This window comes from Rattus norvegicus, chromosome 10, assembly GCF_021556685.1.
Source record: "Rattus norvegicus strain SHRSP/BbbUtx chromosome 10, alternate assembly SHRSP_T2T, whole genome shotgun sequence".
NCBI lineage: Eukaryota > Metazoa > Chordata > Mammalia > Rodentia > Muridae > Rattus > Rattus norvegicus.
The window spans coordinates 63,412,037-63,425,298 of NC_141543.1; the positions used below are offsets into that span (position 1 = coordinate 63,412,037).

At 40.8% G+C, this 13,262-nt stretch overlaps 1 protein-coding gene and 1 non-coding gene across 11 annotated transcripts in view; both read left to right on the forward strand.

Moving 5' to 3' along the window:
- Nucleotides 1-13,262, forward strand: part of Zzef1 (zinc finger ZZ-type and EF-hand domain containing 1) — a 137,110-nt gene that overhangs the window by 94,659 nt on the left and 29,189 nt on the right. For all 10 annotated transcript variants that reach the window (XM_087570546.1, XM_087570545.1, NM_001427300.1 and 7 more), the window contains 3 exon segments: nucleotides 659-828; nucleotides 2,907-3,057; nucleotides 5,630-5,769. In XM_087570546.1, the coding sequence (XP_087426672.1) occupies nucleotides 659-828; nucleotides 2,907-3,057; nucleotides 5,630-5,769 (461 nt within the window).
- Trnap-ggg6 (transfer RNA proline (anticodon GGG) 6) lies at nucleotides 2,702-2,782 on the forward strand. Its single transcript has one exon. It is a non-coding gene; the product is annotated as a tRNA-Pro (tRNA).

Consider the following 13,262-nt stretch of genomic DNA (forward strand, 5'->3'; position numbering starts at 1 on the left):
AGGTGGGGCCCTTTCCCAAAATAACAAAATAAGGAGGTAATTCTGACTTTCCTGAAGGGTGTTGGTGAGAAAGTCATGTAAATGTTAAACTTTAAGTTTCCCTCAGGTGGTAGACTCACTCCTCATCCTAACTGACATCACGGGATCAGACTTACCTTAGGGAGAAAGTGGGTGATGTTTCAATCTGCCAGTGGGGATTGAAAAGTCTAGTTACCAGCCAGGCATAGTGCATGTCTTTAAGTCTTGCACTCATGCAGCACTCTAAGTTCAAGCCCACCCTGATCTACAACAGGTTTTAGGCAAGCCAGAGGTGCATAGCGACACCCTGTCTTAAAAAAACAAAACAAAAAGCCCCCCAAAACCAAAAATAACAACTTAATTGCTTAACACTATCAGAAAAATGTAACTTTGAAAACAATCCTGTTGTCTGTTGTATCTTCAGTATTTCATTGACTTCAAGTGCAGTTTCCCTTGCTGTCTGTCTGTCCCCATTTGAGGTCAGGAGTGGAATGGCTGTAGAATGCCAAGCATGTTGCTGTGTGGTTTGTGTAACTCCTCAGCCATTTGTTTCTGTACAGTGGTTAAGGGCTTTGTGGCACTTGCCAGAGATATCCCTTGTTGGGAACATTTAACCATTTTCTTGTTTTTCCCATTCCAGGTCTTAAAGCTCTAGCTCTTCTTGGGGTATTGCCAGATGGTGACTCTACCTCAGAAAATCAAGCCTTGCCAGTCACAGTGTCCATCCAAGCATCAGAGGAGCAGCTAGAGAAGAAAACAGCCCAACCTGCTGAGGGGCCGGCAGATGCAGGCCTGTTTGTTCCCTGCAATGTAAGTAGCGTGTCGACCACGTGGTCACAGCTCGCGCTCATGGAGCCAGGCACACAAGGATGCACACCAGGGACATATAAGCAGAGGTTATGCAGCTTGGTTTATATTCAGTCAACAACGGAGGAGCCCAGAAGTTAGCTGTTTTAATGGGTGGACGCCATAGTTGATAGGTAGGCGTATAGACAGAGAAACCGTCATAGGTCCAAGCATGGTCTGTGTTGGTGACACACATGTAAAGATCCTTTTGTGAATTGAAAATAAGAGTAAGTAACTAAATAAACAAATGATTGTTGTTGTAGACGCTTGCCTTCAGAGCTTGAGCCCATGCTGTAAATACCTCACTTTTGCTGCAGCAGCCACTGGTATTTCTCCTGAAGCCTCATCAGGGTACCAGGTCATGACAATCTCAGGCTGTTTGTCTCTCAGCTATGGCCTACCACCATCTTTGGTACACAACATGTTAACTTGGCACAGACTGCCTTACACAAGGTGGAAAGCAGTCAATTCATCCAGTCAGGAGGGACAGCAGCCCTCACCCCTGTGTCTGGAAGTGCCTGTACTCCTGAACCCTAGGCATCATGTAGCAGGCTGCCCCAGCACTGTGCTTGCCTCCATCAATGTGTTCATTCATTTACACCAGAGTGCATTACATATCTTAATCCACCAAAATCCAAATCATTTATTTATTTTGATGCTCAGATTGCTCCTATGTTTTGCCAGTAGCCACTCCTACTTGGCTTTGTGTTCTCTCTCTCTCTCTCTCTCTCTCTCTCTCTCTCTCTCTCTCTCTCTCGTGTGTGTGTGTGTGTGTGTGTGTGTACAGGTACATTCTGTAAAAGAGGGTGATAACGTGCCTATAATACAGGGTGATTGTGGGAGTTATGTTCTACAACACTTGGAAGAAACATGTAAGTGCTTTGAACATAGCACACAGTAAAATAAGTCCCATGTCAGAAGTGGACGTTGGGTATCCTGCTCTATTACTCTCTGCCTTGTTCCTTGAGACAAGGTTTTTCACTGAACCTGAACTAATATGATCAACAAGCCCCAGCAATCCTCTTGCCTCCCTCCCTGACAGCCATTGCAGACATAACACATCTGTGACCATGTTCAGCCTTGATATGAGTGCTGGGATCTGACGCAGTCTCATGTTTGTATACCAAGGTCTCTTACCCACTGAGGTCACAGTTCTATCCTATACTCTTAGAATGTATTTCTACATCAATAAAATACCTGCATTTGTGGCAATAGAAATAATATCTATAGACTTGATGTAGCCTTATCTTTATAATAGCATTAAAGATAATAGCAGATATAATACTTTTCTTATTGTAAGTAAAAATTGCTTTGCTTTTTCTATGTATGTATATGCTGTATGCATGTGTACATTTGCATGCTCATGTGTGTGGAAGCTGGAAGTCAACATCGGATGTCTTCCTCTATTACTCTCCACCTTCTTTTTTTCCAGGCAGGGTCTCTCATTGAACCTGAACCGGTTCAGTAACACTAGCTGGCCAGTCAGCTCCAGGGATTCTCCTGTCCCTCCTCTTCCCACACTAGGATTATAGGCACTCTCCACCACTCCTGACTTGTTAAATGGTTGCTAGATATCCAGACTTAGGCCCTCATGTTTATGTGGTGAGCACGTCATGTTACTGTGAGGTTTATTTTTTCTACCAAAAGAAAGCATGTGAAGTTTATGAAGATGATCACTGTATTGACTAGAAGAAGGGCAACAACTTCATCATTTTCCCAGAATAAGATTTGGTACAAGCCACTGCTTATGTGACCTGGCAGCTCTGACAGCCCATCAAGAGATGTGATACAAGAAGCATCATTTTAAAGTAGTGATTTACTCTTAAGAAATTAGTAATTCGGGGTTGGGGATTTAGCTCAGTGGTAGAGCGCTTGCCTGGGAAGCGCAAGGCCCTGGGTTCGGTCCCCAGCTCCGAAAAAAAGAACAAAAAAAAAAAATTAGTAATTCAGAAGATTTTTAATGTATGAAAGATTAGCTAATGATAAAATTGTATAAAGTATACAGAGTACATTGTTGTATTCATTTACATTTACCACTCTAGGGAAAGAGAGCCACAGATAAGGAAGTCGGACCCTTGGATTGCAAGCAGAAGAAAAAGGCGGGTGAAGATCTCTCCATAATGAAGGACCCTTCATGCCAGATCCAAGTTTCAGATCCACCTGCCAGTGATCACGTGCCTCCAGGACTTCCAGGTCAGGGTTATTAACTCTTCCTTCTTCCTCTGTGAGTGCACACGTTATCATACCTGCACTGTTGCTTACAACTGAAGTTGTCCAACAATTCAGGTTTCTCTATCTGTTCAGCTGTGGCTGGTAACTTTGCATCATCTGTCCTTTATTTTAGCATATCTAGTTTATGTGTTTACCAATCAAGTACCTTCTCTTTGTTGGGCACCATCCTATATCCCAGGGATGAAAGCTACCAACACAGGCAGAGAGACACATGGCCTCTACCCTACTGGAACTCACAATCCAGGAAGGTTTCAGGCAGAGGTACAAATAACTGTCATTTGAGGTGGCCTATGATTCTGACTCCAGAAGAAGGATGACAAGTGTTAGTCCTGATTGGGATCCAGAGCAGATTGATTTTGTACAAAACCATGTAAAGGGAGAGATATAAGGGACCTTGAATGTGCCAGGATACACAGCAGGCACTGACACTTACGCAGCACAGGCTTCTTTGTAGGTCCCAGAACCAACAAGAGGTTAGACCCACACACCGGGGGTGCAGGGGAAGAGCTCCTGTGGCACTCAGGCCCCAGCCTGCTCCATGATGGTGGTGGTAGGGTCAGAACTGCAGTTTTACAGGTTGGGACAGTAGTGTGGGTGCTTCAAGGAGCCCAGGGAGTCAGAGTCTATCCCATTGGCTGTTCTGTAATAGAAGTGAAAGTGAGTGTATTCTGCAACATCTTCAAGCTCTCAGTAGTAGTAGACACTCAACATCATGTCAGGTCCTCAAAGTCTACCAGAGTCAGATTCCCCTAAAGACCAGCATTCTGGTCCATAGGCCACAAGTCTCTGCCAAGTACCCCGTGTTCTAGGACATTGTTAGGTACTTGAAGTATAAAGGAAGCAAAAATCAGAAGGCCAAATGATAAACAGCAAACACAATATTTAAGGGTAATCAAATGCTAGCTAGCATGTAGTTTAACAGAGAATGGGAGGTAGTAGAGGATGGCTGCCTGTTTAACTAGGGAACAGGAAGGCCTCCTTGAGAAGGCTACTGTGTAAAAGTATTCAGCAATAGAGTTTGTTATTGTTCTGATTTGAGGGTTTTTTTAAAATTATTTTTTAAAGAATTACTTATTTTATGTGTATGAGTACACTATAGCTGTCTTCAGACACACCAGAAGGGGCATCAGATCTCATTACAGATGGTTGTGAGTCACCATGTGGTTGCTGGGATTTGAACTCAGGAACTCTCTGGAAGAGCAGTCGGTGCTTTTATTTGCTGAGCCATCACTTCAGCCCTGGTTTTTGTTGTCTTTTAAAGGATTATTTTTCTTTTATGTGTATGGATGTTCTGTCTACATGTGTATCTGGGCACCACGTGTGTGCCTGGTATAGGCGTAGGCCAAAGAGGAAGTCAGGTCCCTTAAAACTGGAGGTACAGGTGATTGTGAGCCACCATGTGGATGTTGGGATCAAATCTAGATCTTCTGGAAGAACAGCTGGTGTTCTTAATCACTAAGCCAACTCTCCAGCCCCTTGTTCTCTTTGAAACTAAGTCCTGCTGTGTAGCCCAGACTGGCCTCAAACTCCTGCTTATCCATCCCATACTGTCAAGTGCTAGGATTCCGGGGTTGGGGATTTAGCTTAGTGGTTAGAGCGCTTGCCTAGCAAGCACAAGGCCCTGGGTTCGGTTCTCAATTCCGAAAAGGAAAAAAAAAAAAAAAAAAAAAAAAAAGAAAGACAAAATAAGTGCTAGGATTCCAAATATATGCATTACCAAGTCTGGCTTTAGCAGTGGAACATTACATTTCCAGCGTCCTTCTATAGGAGCACAGAGACAGTGTTGTGGTTTGTTGTGGTTTGCCTTGGAGTTCTCTCTGAATTTGTAAAATAAAGGCAAGAGCGCTAGATTTGGGCAGAGGGAGGAGTCAGGACCAAGAGGGGGATTAGATTCAGAGAATAGGGTGAGAGAAGACAGTTGGTGACAGTTGAGCCAGTAGAACCTGAGCAGGGGGAAAAAGGATTGAAGAGTTGAGAGAGGAGAGAGAGGAGAAATGAAGATAGGTAGGAAAGGGACAGTTTAGAGACACGATGGGGAACTGAGAAAAGTTAGAGGAGACAGGAGATGGAGAGAGGGGAGAAGCTAGGAGTCGTTGTGGGAGAAGGAGAAACTAAACCATGGAAGAGTTGATATAGTTGGGAGAGTGAGTAAAGAAAAGATGGAGAGAGGGGAGAAGCGAGGAGTCGTCGTGGGAGAAGGAGAAGCTGGAGACCTGGCAAATAAAAGGTGCAAGGGATAGATGGTACTGGGCTTTGTATGTTTAAGTGGGCAATTATATCTTACCAATTGGATCTAAGATTATTGTGTTGTGTGTTCTTTTATGTGAGGGTTTGAGTGTAAGAAAGTGTGTGGCTGGACTGTGTTTCCGCCAAGATATCTAGCAGATATCTGGGGCACTGAGGTGTAGGACCTAGCAGGGTAAAAGACCAAACTTTACCGTTTTATTTTTATAAAATTACAACAGCAGTGGTTTAGGTGCCTTTTACATGTGAAGAGCCCAGCAAGATCTGAAAGTGCTGTTTTCCCACACAGATGCCGAGCATCCAGACAGGTCATCCCAGGCACCCATGGAAGAGAAGGCCATCACTCCAAGCCCCGAGCAAGTGTTTGCAGAGTGTTCCCAGAAGAGGATTTTGGGATTGCTGGCAGCCATGTTACCTCCCATCAAGTCGGTAAGAGGCAGGCAGTGTTTTCTTTTGAAAGAGTGAGTGGTTAGTATACAAAAAAAAGTAGTGTTATGGTATAAGCAGAAAAAACTATTAACAGCTGTGTCCTGAGAGGTGAGATGACTATTAATCAAAGTTACTTTCCTCTGTGAACTTAGATTTTGCTTAAGTGTGATTGTTTGAATTCATATAATTATCTTCACTTAGATTTATTAGTTTTTCATGTTTATCTCTGCATATACATATTATATTATATTACATATTACATTTTTCCTAAAGTTGAAAAATAAATTGAAAACTTATGGACACTTTATCCTTAGTTCTCCTAAAAGTACAACTCTTCTGAGTTACCATGCTGCTACCGTATTAAAACATTTCAGGCCTGGTGGCTCATACCTATAGCCCCAGGACTTTGAGGTAGAAGTCATGAATTCAAGGCCATATTGGACTACCAAGTGAGACTTTATTTTTTTATTTTTTTGGGGGGGGGGCGCTGGGGACCGAACCCAGGACCTTGCGCCTCCTAGGCAAGCGCTCTACCACTGACCCAAATCCCCAACCCCCGAGACTTTATTTTTAAAAAGGTTTAATTAAGTTGATAAAAATTTAACACTGGTAGAGTAATTTTATCTCATGCAGAGCAAAGCCTAGGTACACATTTTCCCATTTATTCCTAGGATATGACTTTCAAGGTTTTGTTTGTTTGTTTTGTTTTTTGCAAAAATCAGAATCCATTTAAGAGTGGTCTGGTTCAGAGGATATGCTTATTGGTCTCTAGGTTACTGACCCTCCTTTGTGTTTGTTGTAATAACTTCATTTCTTTCTTTCTTTTTTTTTTTTTTTTTTTTTTGGTACATTCTAGAGGGTCCTCCCAACCTCCTTACTCCCAAGGTCAACTGTTTCCATTCTTTCTGCTGGCCTCAGGGCTTCAGTCCTTTTCCCCCACCCAATACCACATCATGTTCCCCTCTCCCCTTACCCCCATCCCCTTACCCTTCCCTGTCCCTCCCTCCCCCTTGTGATTGCTTTCTTCTCCCTCCCAAGTGGAACTGAGGCGTCCTCTCTTGGGCCCTTCAGCTTGTTGACTTTTTGAATTCTGTGGACTGTATCTTAGATATTCTGTACTTTTTTTTTCTTTTTTTCTTTCTTTCTTTCTTTCTTTCTTTCTTTCTTTTTTTTTTTTTTTTTTTGGCTAATATCCACTTATTAGTGAATACATACCATTGCATGTCCTTTTGGGTCTTGTTACCTCACTCAGGATGACATTTTCTAGTTCCATCCATTTGTCCGAAAAACTCAGGATGTCCTCATTTAATAGCTGAGTATATTTCATTATGTAAATGAACCACATTTTCCGTATCCATTCTTCTGTTGTGGGACATCTGGGTTGTTTCCAGCTTCTGGCTATCACAAATAAGGCTGCTATGAACATAGTGGAACATGTGCCCCTATGGCATGGTGGGGCATCTTTGGGTTATATTCCCAGGAGTGATATTTATGGGTCTTTAGGTAGGTCTATTTCCAATTTTCTGAGGAATCTCCAAATTGATTTTCAGAGTGGTTTTACCAGTTTGCAATCCTGACAGCAATGGAGGAGTCTTCCTCTTTCTCCACATTCTCACCAACATGTGTTGTCACCTGAGGTTTTGATTTTAGCTATTATGACTGGTGTAAGGTGGAAGGAATCTCAGGGCCATTTTGATTTGCATTTCTCTGATCACTAAGGATTTTGAACATTTCTTTAGGTGCTTCTGAGCCATTCGAGAGTCCTCTATTGTGTATTCTCAGTTTAGTTCTATACCCCATTTTTTTGGTTGTGAGCCTAGCCTTTAACGGCTGAGCCATCTCTCCAGCCCTATACCCCATTTTTTGATTGGGTTGTTTGATCTTTTGATGGTAAGCTTTTTGAGTTCTTTAAACATTTGGATATTAACCTTCTATTAGATGTGGGGTTAGTGAAGATTTTTTTCCCCAATCTGTAGGTTGCAGATTTGTCATATTGACTATGTCCTTTGCCTTACAGAAGCTTTCCAGTTTCATGAGGTCCCATTTATCAATTCTTGATCTTAGAGTGCCATTGGAGTTCTGTTTAGGAAATTTCTGCCTGTGCCAACTAGTTCAAGGCTCTTTCCCACTTTCTCTATTAGAGTCAATGTATTTGGTTTTATGTTGAGGTCCTTGATCCACTTGGACTTGAGCTTTGTGCATGGTGACAAATATGGATCTATTTTCATTTTTCTACATACAGACATCCAGTTAGACCAGTACCATTTATTGAAGATGCTTTCTTTTTTCCATTATATATTTTTGGCTTCTTTGTCAAAGATCAAGTATGCGAAAGTGCATGGTTTTACTTCTGGGTCTTCAGTTCTATTCCATTGATCAACCTGTCTATCTCTGTACCAATACCATGCAGTTTTAATAACTATTGCTCTGTGGTAGAGCTTGAGGTCAGGGATGGTGATTGCCCCAGCAGTTCTTTTATTGTTAAAAATTGTTTTTGTGGGGTTGGAGATTTAGTGGTAGAGTGCTTGCCTAGCAAGCACAGGCCCTGGGTTTGGTCCTCAGCTCCGGAAAAAAAAAAAAAAAAAAAAGAGAGAGAGAATTGTTTTCACTATTCTGGGTTTTTTGCCTTTCCAGATGAATTTGAGAATTGTTCTTTCCATGTCTTTGAAGAATTGTGTTGTGATTTTGATGGGGATTGCATTGACTCTGTAGATTGCTTTTGGTAGGATGGCCATTTTTGCTATGTTAATTCTGCCAATCCACGAGCATGGGAGAGCTCTCCATTTTCTGAGATCTTTTTCGATTTCTTTCTTGAGAGACTTGAAGTTCTTTCCTTGTTTGGTTAGAGTTACCCCAAGATATTTTATATTATCTGTGACTGTTGTGAAGGGAATTGTTTCCCTAATTTCTTTCTCAGCCTGTTTATCGTTTGGATAAAGGAAAGCTACTGATTTGAGTTAATTTTATATCCAGCCACTTTGCTGAAGTTTATCAGCTGGAGAAGTTAAGTTCTCTGGTAGAATTTTGGGGTCACTTATGTATACTATCATATCGTCTGCAAATAGCGATACCTTTAATTCTTTGCCAATTTGTATCCCCTTGATCTCTTTTTGTTGTCTTATTGTTCTAGCTAGCACTTCCAATACTGTATTGAATAGATATGGGGAGAGTGGGCATCCTGTCTTGTCCCAGATTTTAGTGGGATTACTTCAAGTATCTCTCCATTTAATTTGATATTGACTGTTGGTTTGCAATAAATTGCTTTTATTATGTTTAGGTATGGGCCTTGAATTCCTGATCTCTCCAATATTTTTTAACATGAAGGGGGGTTGTATTGTGTCAAATGCTTTTACTGCATCTAAGGAGATGATTATGTGATTTTTTTCTTTGAGTTTGTTTATATGGTGGGTTACATTAATGGATTTTCATATATTGAACCAACTTTGCATCCCTGGGAGGAAGCCTACTTGATTGTGGTGAATGATAGTTTTGATGTATTCTTTTAGGTTTGGGAGAATTTTACTTAGTATTTTTGCATCGATATTCATAAGTGAGATTGGTCTGAAGTTTTCTTTTTTTGGTAGGGACCTTGTGTGGTTTAGGTATCAGAGTAATGGTGGCTTCACAGAATTAATTAGGGAGTGTTCCTTCTGTTTCTATTTTATTGAACAGCTTGAGGAATATTCATATCTGGTCTTCTTTGAAGGTCTGGTAGAATTCTAAACTAACTCCATCTGGCCCTGGGCTTTTTTTTTTTTTTTTTTTTTTTTTTTTTTTTTTGGTTGGGAGGTTTTCAACGACTTCTTCTATTTCCTTATGGGATATGGGCCTGTTGAGAAAGTTTACCTGCTCTTGATTTAACTTTGATATGTGATATCTGTCTAGAAAACCATCCATTTCATCTAGATTTTCCAGTATAGGCTTTTTTAAAGTAGCATCTGAAGATTTTTTTTTAATTTCATCATTTCTGTTGTTATGTCTCCCTTTTCATTTATGATTTTGTTAATTTGGATACCGCCTCTGGGCCCGTTAGTTAGTTTGGCTGGGGGTTTATCTATCTTGTTGATTCAAAGAACCAGCCTTTGGTTTTGCTGATTCTTTGTATTATTCTCTTTGTTTCTATTTGGTTGATTTCAGCCTTGAGTTTGACTATTTCCTGCCTTCTACCCCTTTAGGGTGAGTTTGCTTCCTTTTGTTCTAGAGCTCTCAGGCTTGCTGCTAGTGATGATCTCTCTGGGTTCTTTACCAGGGCACTTAGTGCTATGAATTTTCCTCTTAGCACAGCTTTCATTTTGTCCCATAGTTTGGGTGTGTCAATATTTTCATTAAATTTCAGGAAGTCTTTAATTTCTTTCTGTATTTCATCCTTGACCAAATTTTCATTGAGTAGAGAGTTGTTCAGTTTCCACATGTATGGTTTTCTGTTGTTTTTTCTCTTATTGAAGATCAGCTTTAGGCCATGGTGGTCCAATAGGGTGCATGGGATTATTTCAATCTTCTTGTATCAGTTGAAGGTGGTTTTGTGACCAATTATATAGTCGATTTTGGAGAAGGTACCATGAGGTGCTGAAAGAAGATGTATTCTTTCGTTTTAAGGTGAAATGTTCTGTAGATGTCTATTAAGTCCTTTTGGTTCATAACCTCTACTAGTTTCACTGTGTCTCTGGTTCATTTCTGTTTCAATGACCTGTTCATTGGTGAGAGTGGGATGTTGAAGTCTCCCACTATTATTGTGTGGGGTTCAATGAGTATTTTGAGCTTTACTAAAGTTTCTTTTATGAATGTGGCCACCCTTGCATTTGGGGCATAGATGTTCAGAATTGAGACTTTCTCTTGGTGGATTTTCCCTTTGATGAATATGAAGTGTCCTTCCTCATCACACTTGATAACTCTTGATTGAAAGTCTATTTTATCGGATATTAGGATGGCAACTCCAGTTTGTTTCTTGGGACCATTTGCTTGGTAGACCTTTTTCCATCCTTTTACTCTAAGATAGTGTCTGTCTTTGTTAATGAGGTGTGTTTCTTGTATGCAGCAAAATACTGGATCTTGTTTGCATATCCAGTATGTTAGCTTATGTCTTTTTATAGGTCAGTCAAATCCATTAATATTGAGAAATATTAAAGACAGATGGTTGGTTCCTGTTATGTTTGTTTTTGTAGGTAGCTTTATGTGCTTGTAGTTTTCTCCTTTTGGCTTTGTTATAAGATGCTTAATATTTTGTCCTTTTTTTTTTTTTTTTGGTATAGGTATCTTCCTTGTATTGGAGATTTCCTTCTAGATTCTCTGTAGGGCTGAATTAGTAGATAGATACTGTTTGAATTTGGTTTTGTCCTGGAATATTTTGGTTTCTCCATCTATGTCGATTGAGAGTTTTGCTGAGTATAGTAGCCTGGGCTGGCATTTGTATCTGTTAGAATCTACACGACCTCTGACCAGGCACTGGATTCCCTGGAACTGGAGTTAGAGGCAACTGTGTGTTGCCTGATGAGGATCCTGGAAACTGAACCCCATGTTGTTCTCTGCAAGAGCAGTAAGTGCTCTTAACCACTGAGTCATCTGTCCAGCCCTGCTTTGGTAACTTTCATAATACTTACATCTTCAAAGACTCTAAGCAGCTTAGCTATGTCCTTAGTATTCTTCTTTATAATATTCTGGACTCTCCCAATGTGCATATTTTGTATGAATATTGGTATCTTCTTTTTTTTTTTTAAATCAAGCCTCTGTCAAACTGCCCCTTTTAAGATTTGGTGAGTTATTTCATTGAAATGGTATTGAGTATATATTAATTTAGGAATAGTTGACTTCTTTAACAATACTTTTTTTTCCATGGTTAAGAATCAGACAGGGGCTGGAGATTTGGCTCTCAGCAGTTAAGAGCACTGGCTGTTCTCCCAGAGGTCCTGGGTTCAATTCCCAGCAATCATAAGGTGGCTCACAACCATCTATAATAGAATCTGATGCCCTCTTCTGGTGTGTCTGAAGACATCGACAGTGAACTTACATGTAATAAATAAGTAAAGCTTTTAAAGAAAAAAGGGAAGAAAAAAATCAATAAAAAAAAAATTCAAGACAGAGCTAGCAAACTATGGAAACGAGTTTCTCCAAGTTTGTTAAGCTCTGGGGAAAGGAGGTATCATTGTAACCTAAGGCTGGGTCCTCAGATCTCCGGGTCCAAGGACAATTTTTTTTTTTTTGGTTCTTTTTTTCGGAGCTGGGGACCGAACCCAGGGCCTTGCACTTCCTAGGCAAGGGCTCTACCACTGAGCTAAATCTCCAACCCCCCAAGGACAATTTTAAAAGCAGTTTGTTGCTGAATGATGCTCAGACTGAGAGAACTCACTGTGTGTGGGAAGTGAGTCTGATGTATGATAAATGAGTCAGTCACATTATCAGGCAAGAAACTCAGTATGGGTCCTCTCGGCACACAGACTCAGAAGATGGGTTATGAGTTCATAACAGTCCGTGCAGTTCATGCCTGACAGCACAAGATACAGTCAGTTTTCCCCTTTTTGTATTTGCACTTCTGATCTTTAACATGAAACCCTGGATTCCATGACCCTTGATGTAATCACTTATTTGATCAACCTCCCATCACAGCCACCATTCTTTGACAAATCTTCTCCTCTCCCTCTTTGGACACTACACTAAGGCACCCCAACCTCAATAACTTCTCAGTAGTCTGTCTTTTTGCCAATCTCTAGGTACTCCCATTACAGGGAAACTTGCAGCCTAACCACACTAGGCCCTCTCTGCACACCTTCTGTGTTCTTCATGGACTCCAGCAGCTCTATCACCCCATTCTTAAAGGGAATGCCAAGAGCTTGTGGTACTTCAGTTGCTTTGTTTTCCTCTCAAATCACACTCACTATACTGATTCACAATTAGTAAAGGCATTCTCTGATTTTCTGTGTTTTCCCCCTATGGAAAATGATAAATGGTTTAAGTGTCTAGAAATGTATATGGTCAGTTGTGTTCTAAATGGCATTTGTAATAACAAAGCATTGGAAGCCAAGTAAAATGCAGACAGTGTTTAAAGAAAGAAAAATTGGGCTGAGATGACTTGGTGGGTAAAGTACTTAACCATGCAAGCATGAAGACCTGAGTTTGACTCCTCAGAACTCATGTAAAGCTAGATACAATAACATATCTCTCTGAGGGGAGAGGTGAGGAAAGGAGGAGACAGAAAAATCCCCCAGAAACCCATAGGTGAGCTAACCTGAGATACATAGAAACAAACAACAAAGAGACCGTATCTCAAATAAGGTAGAAGACAGAGACCAACCATGGAGGTTTTCCTTGGGCCTCTGAATGTGCTGTGGTACATGTACACACATACATTATAAACGGGGAAGGAAGGAAGGATTTCCTTTATATGTGTTACCTGTAAATGTATATGGAGAAAGGTTGACAAAACTGTACGTCTAGCTGTGAATAGCTGTTACTTCCTTGGCATTGGTGAGTCAGAGTGGGACCGAGATGGAAAGTCTGAC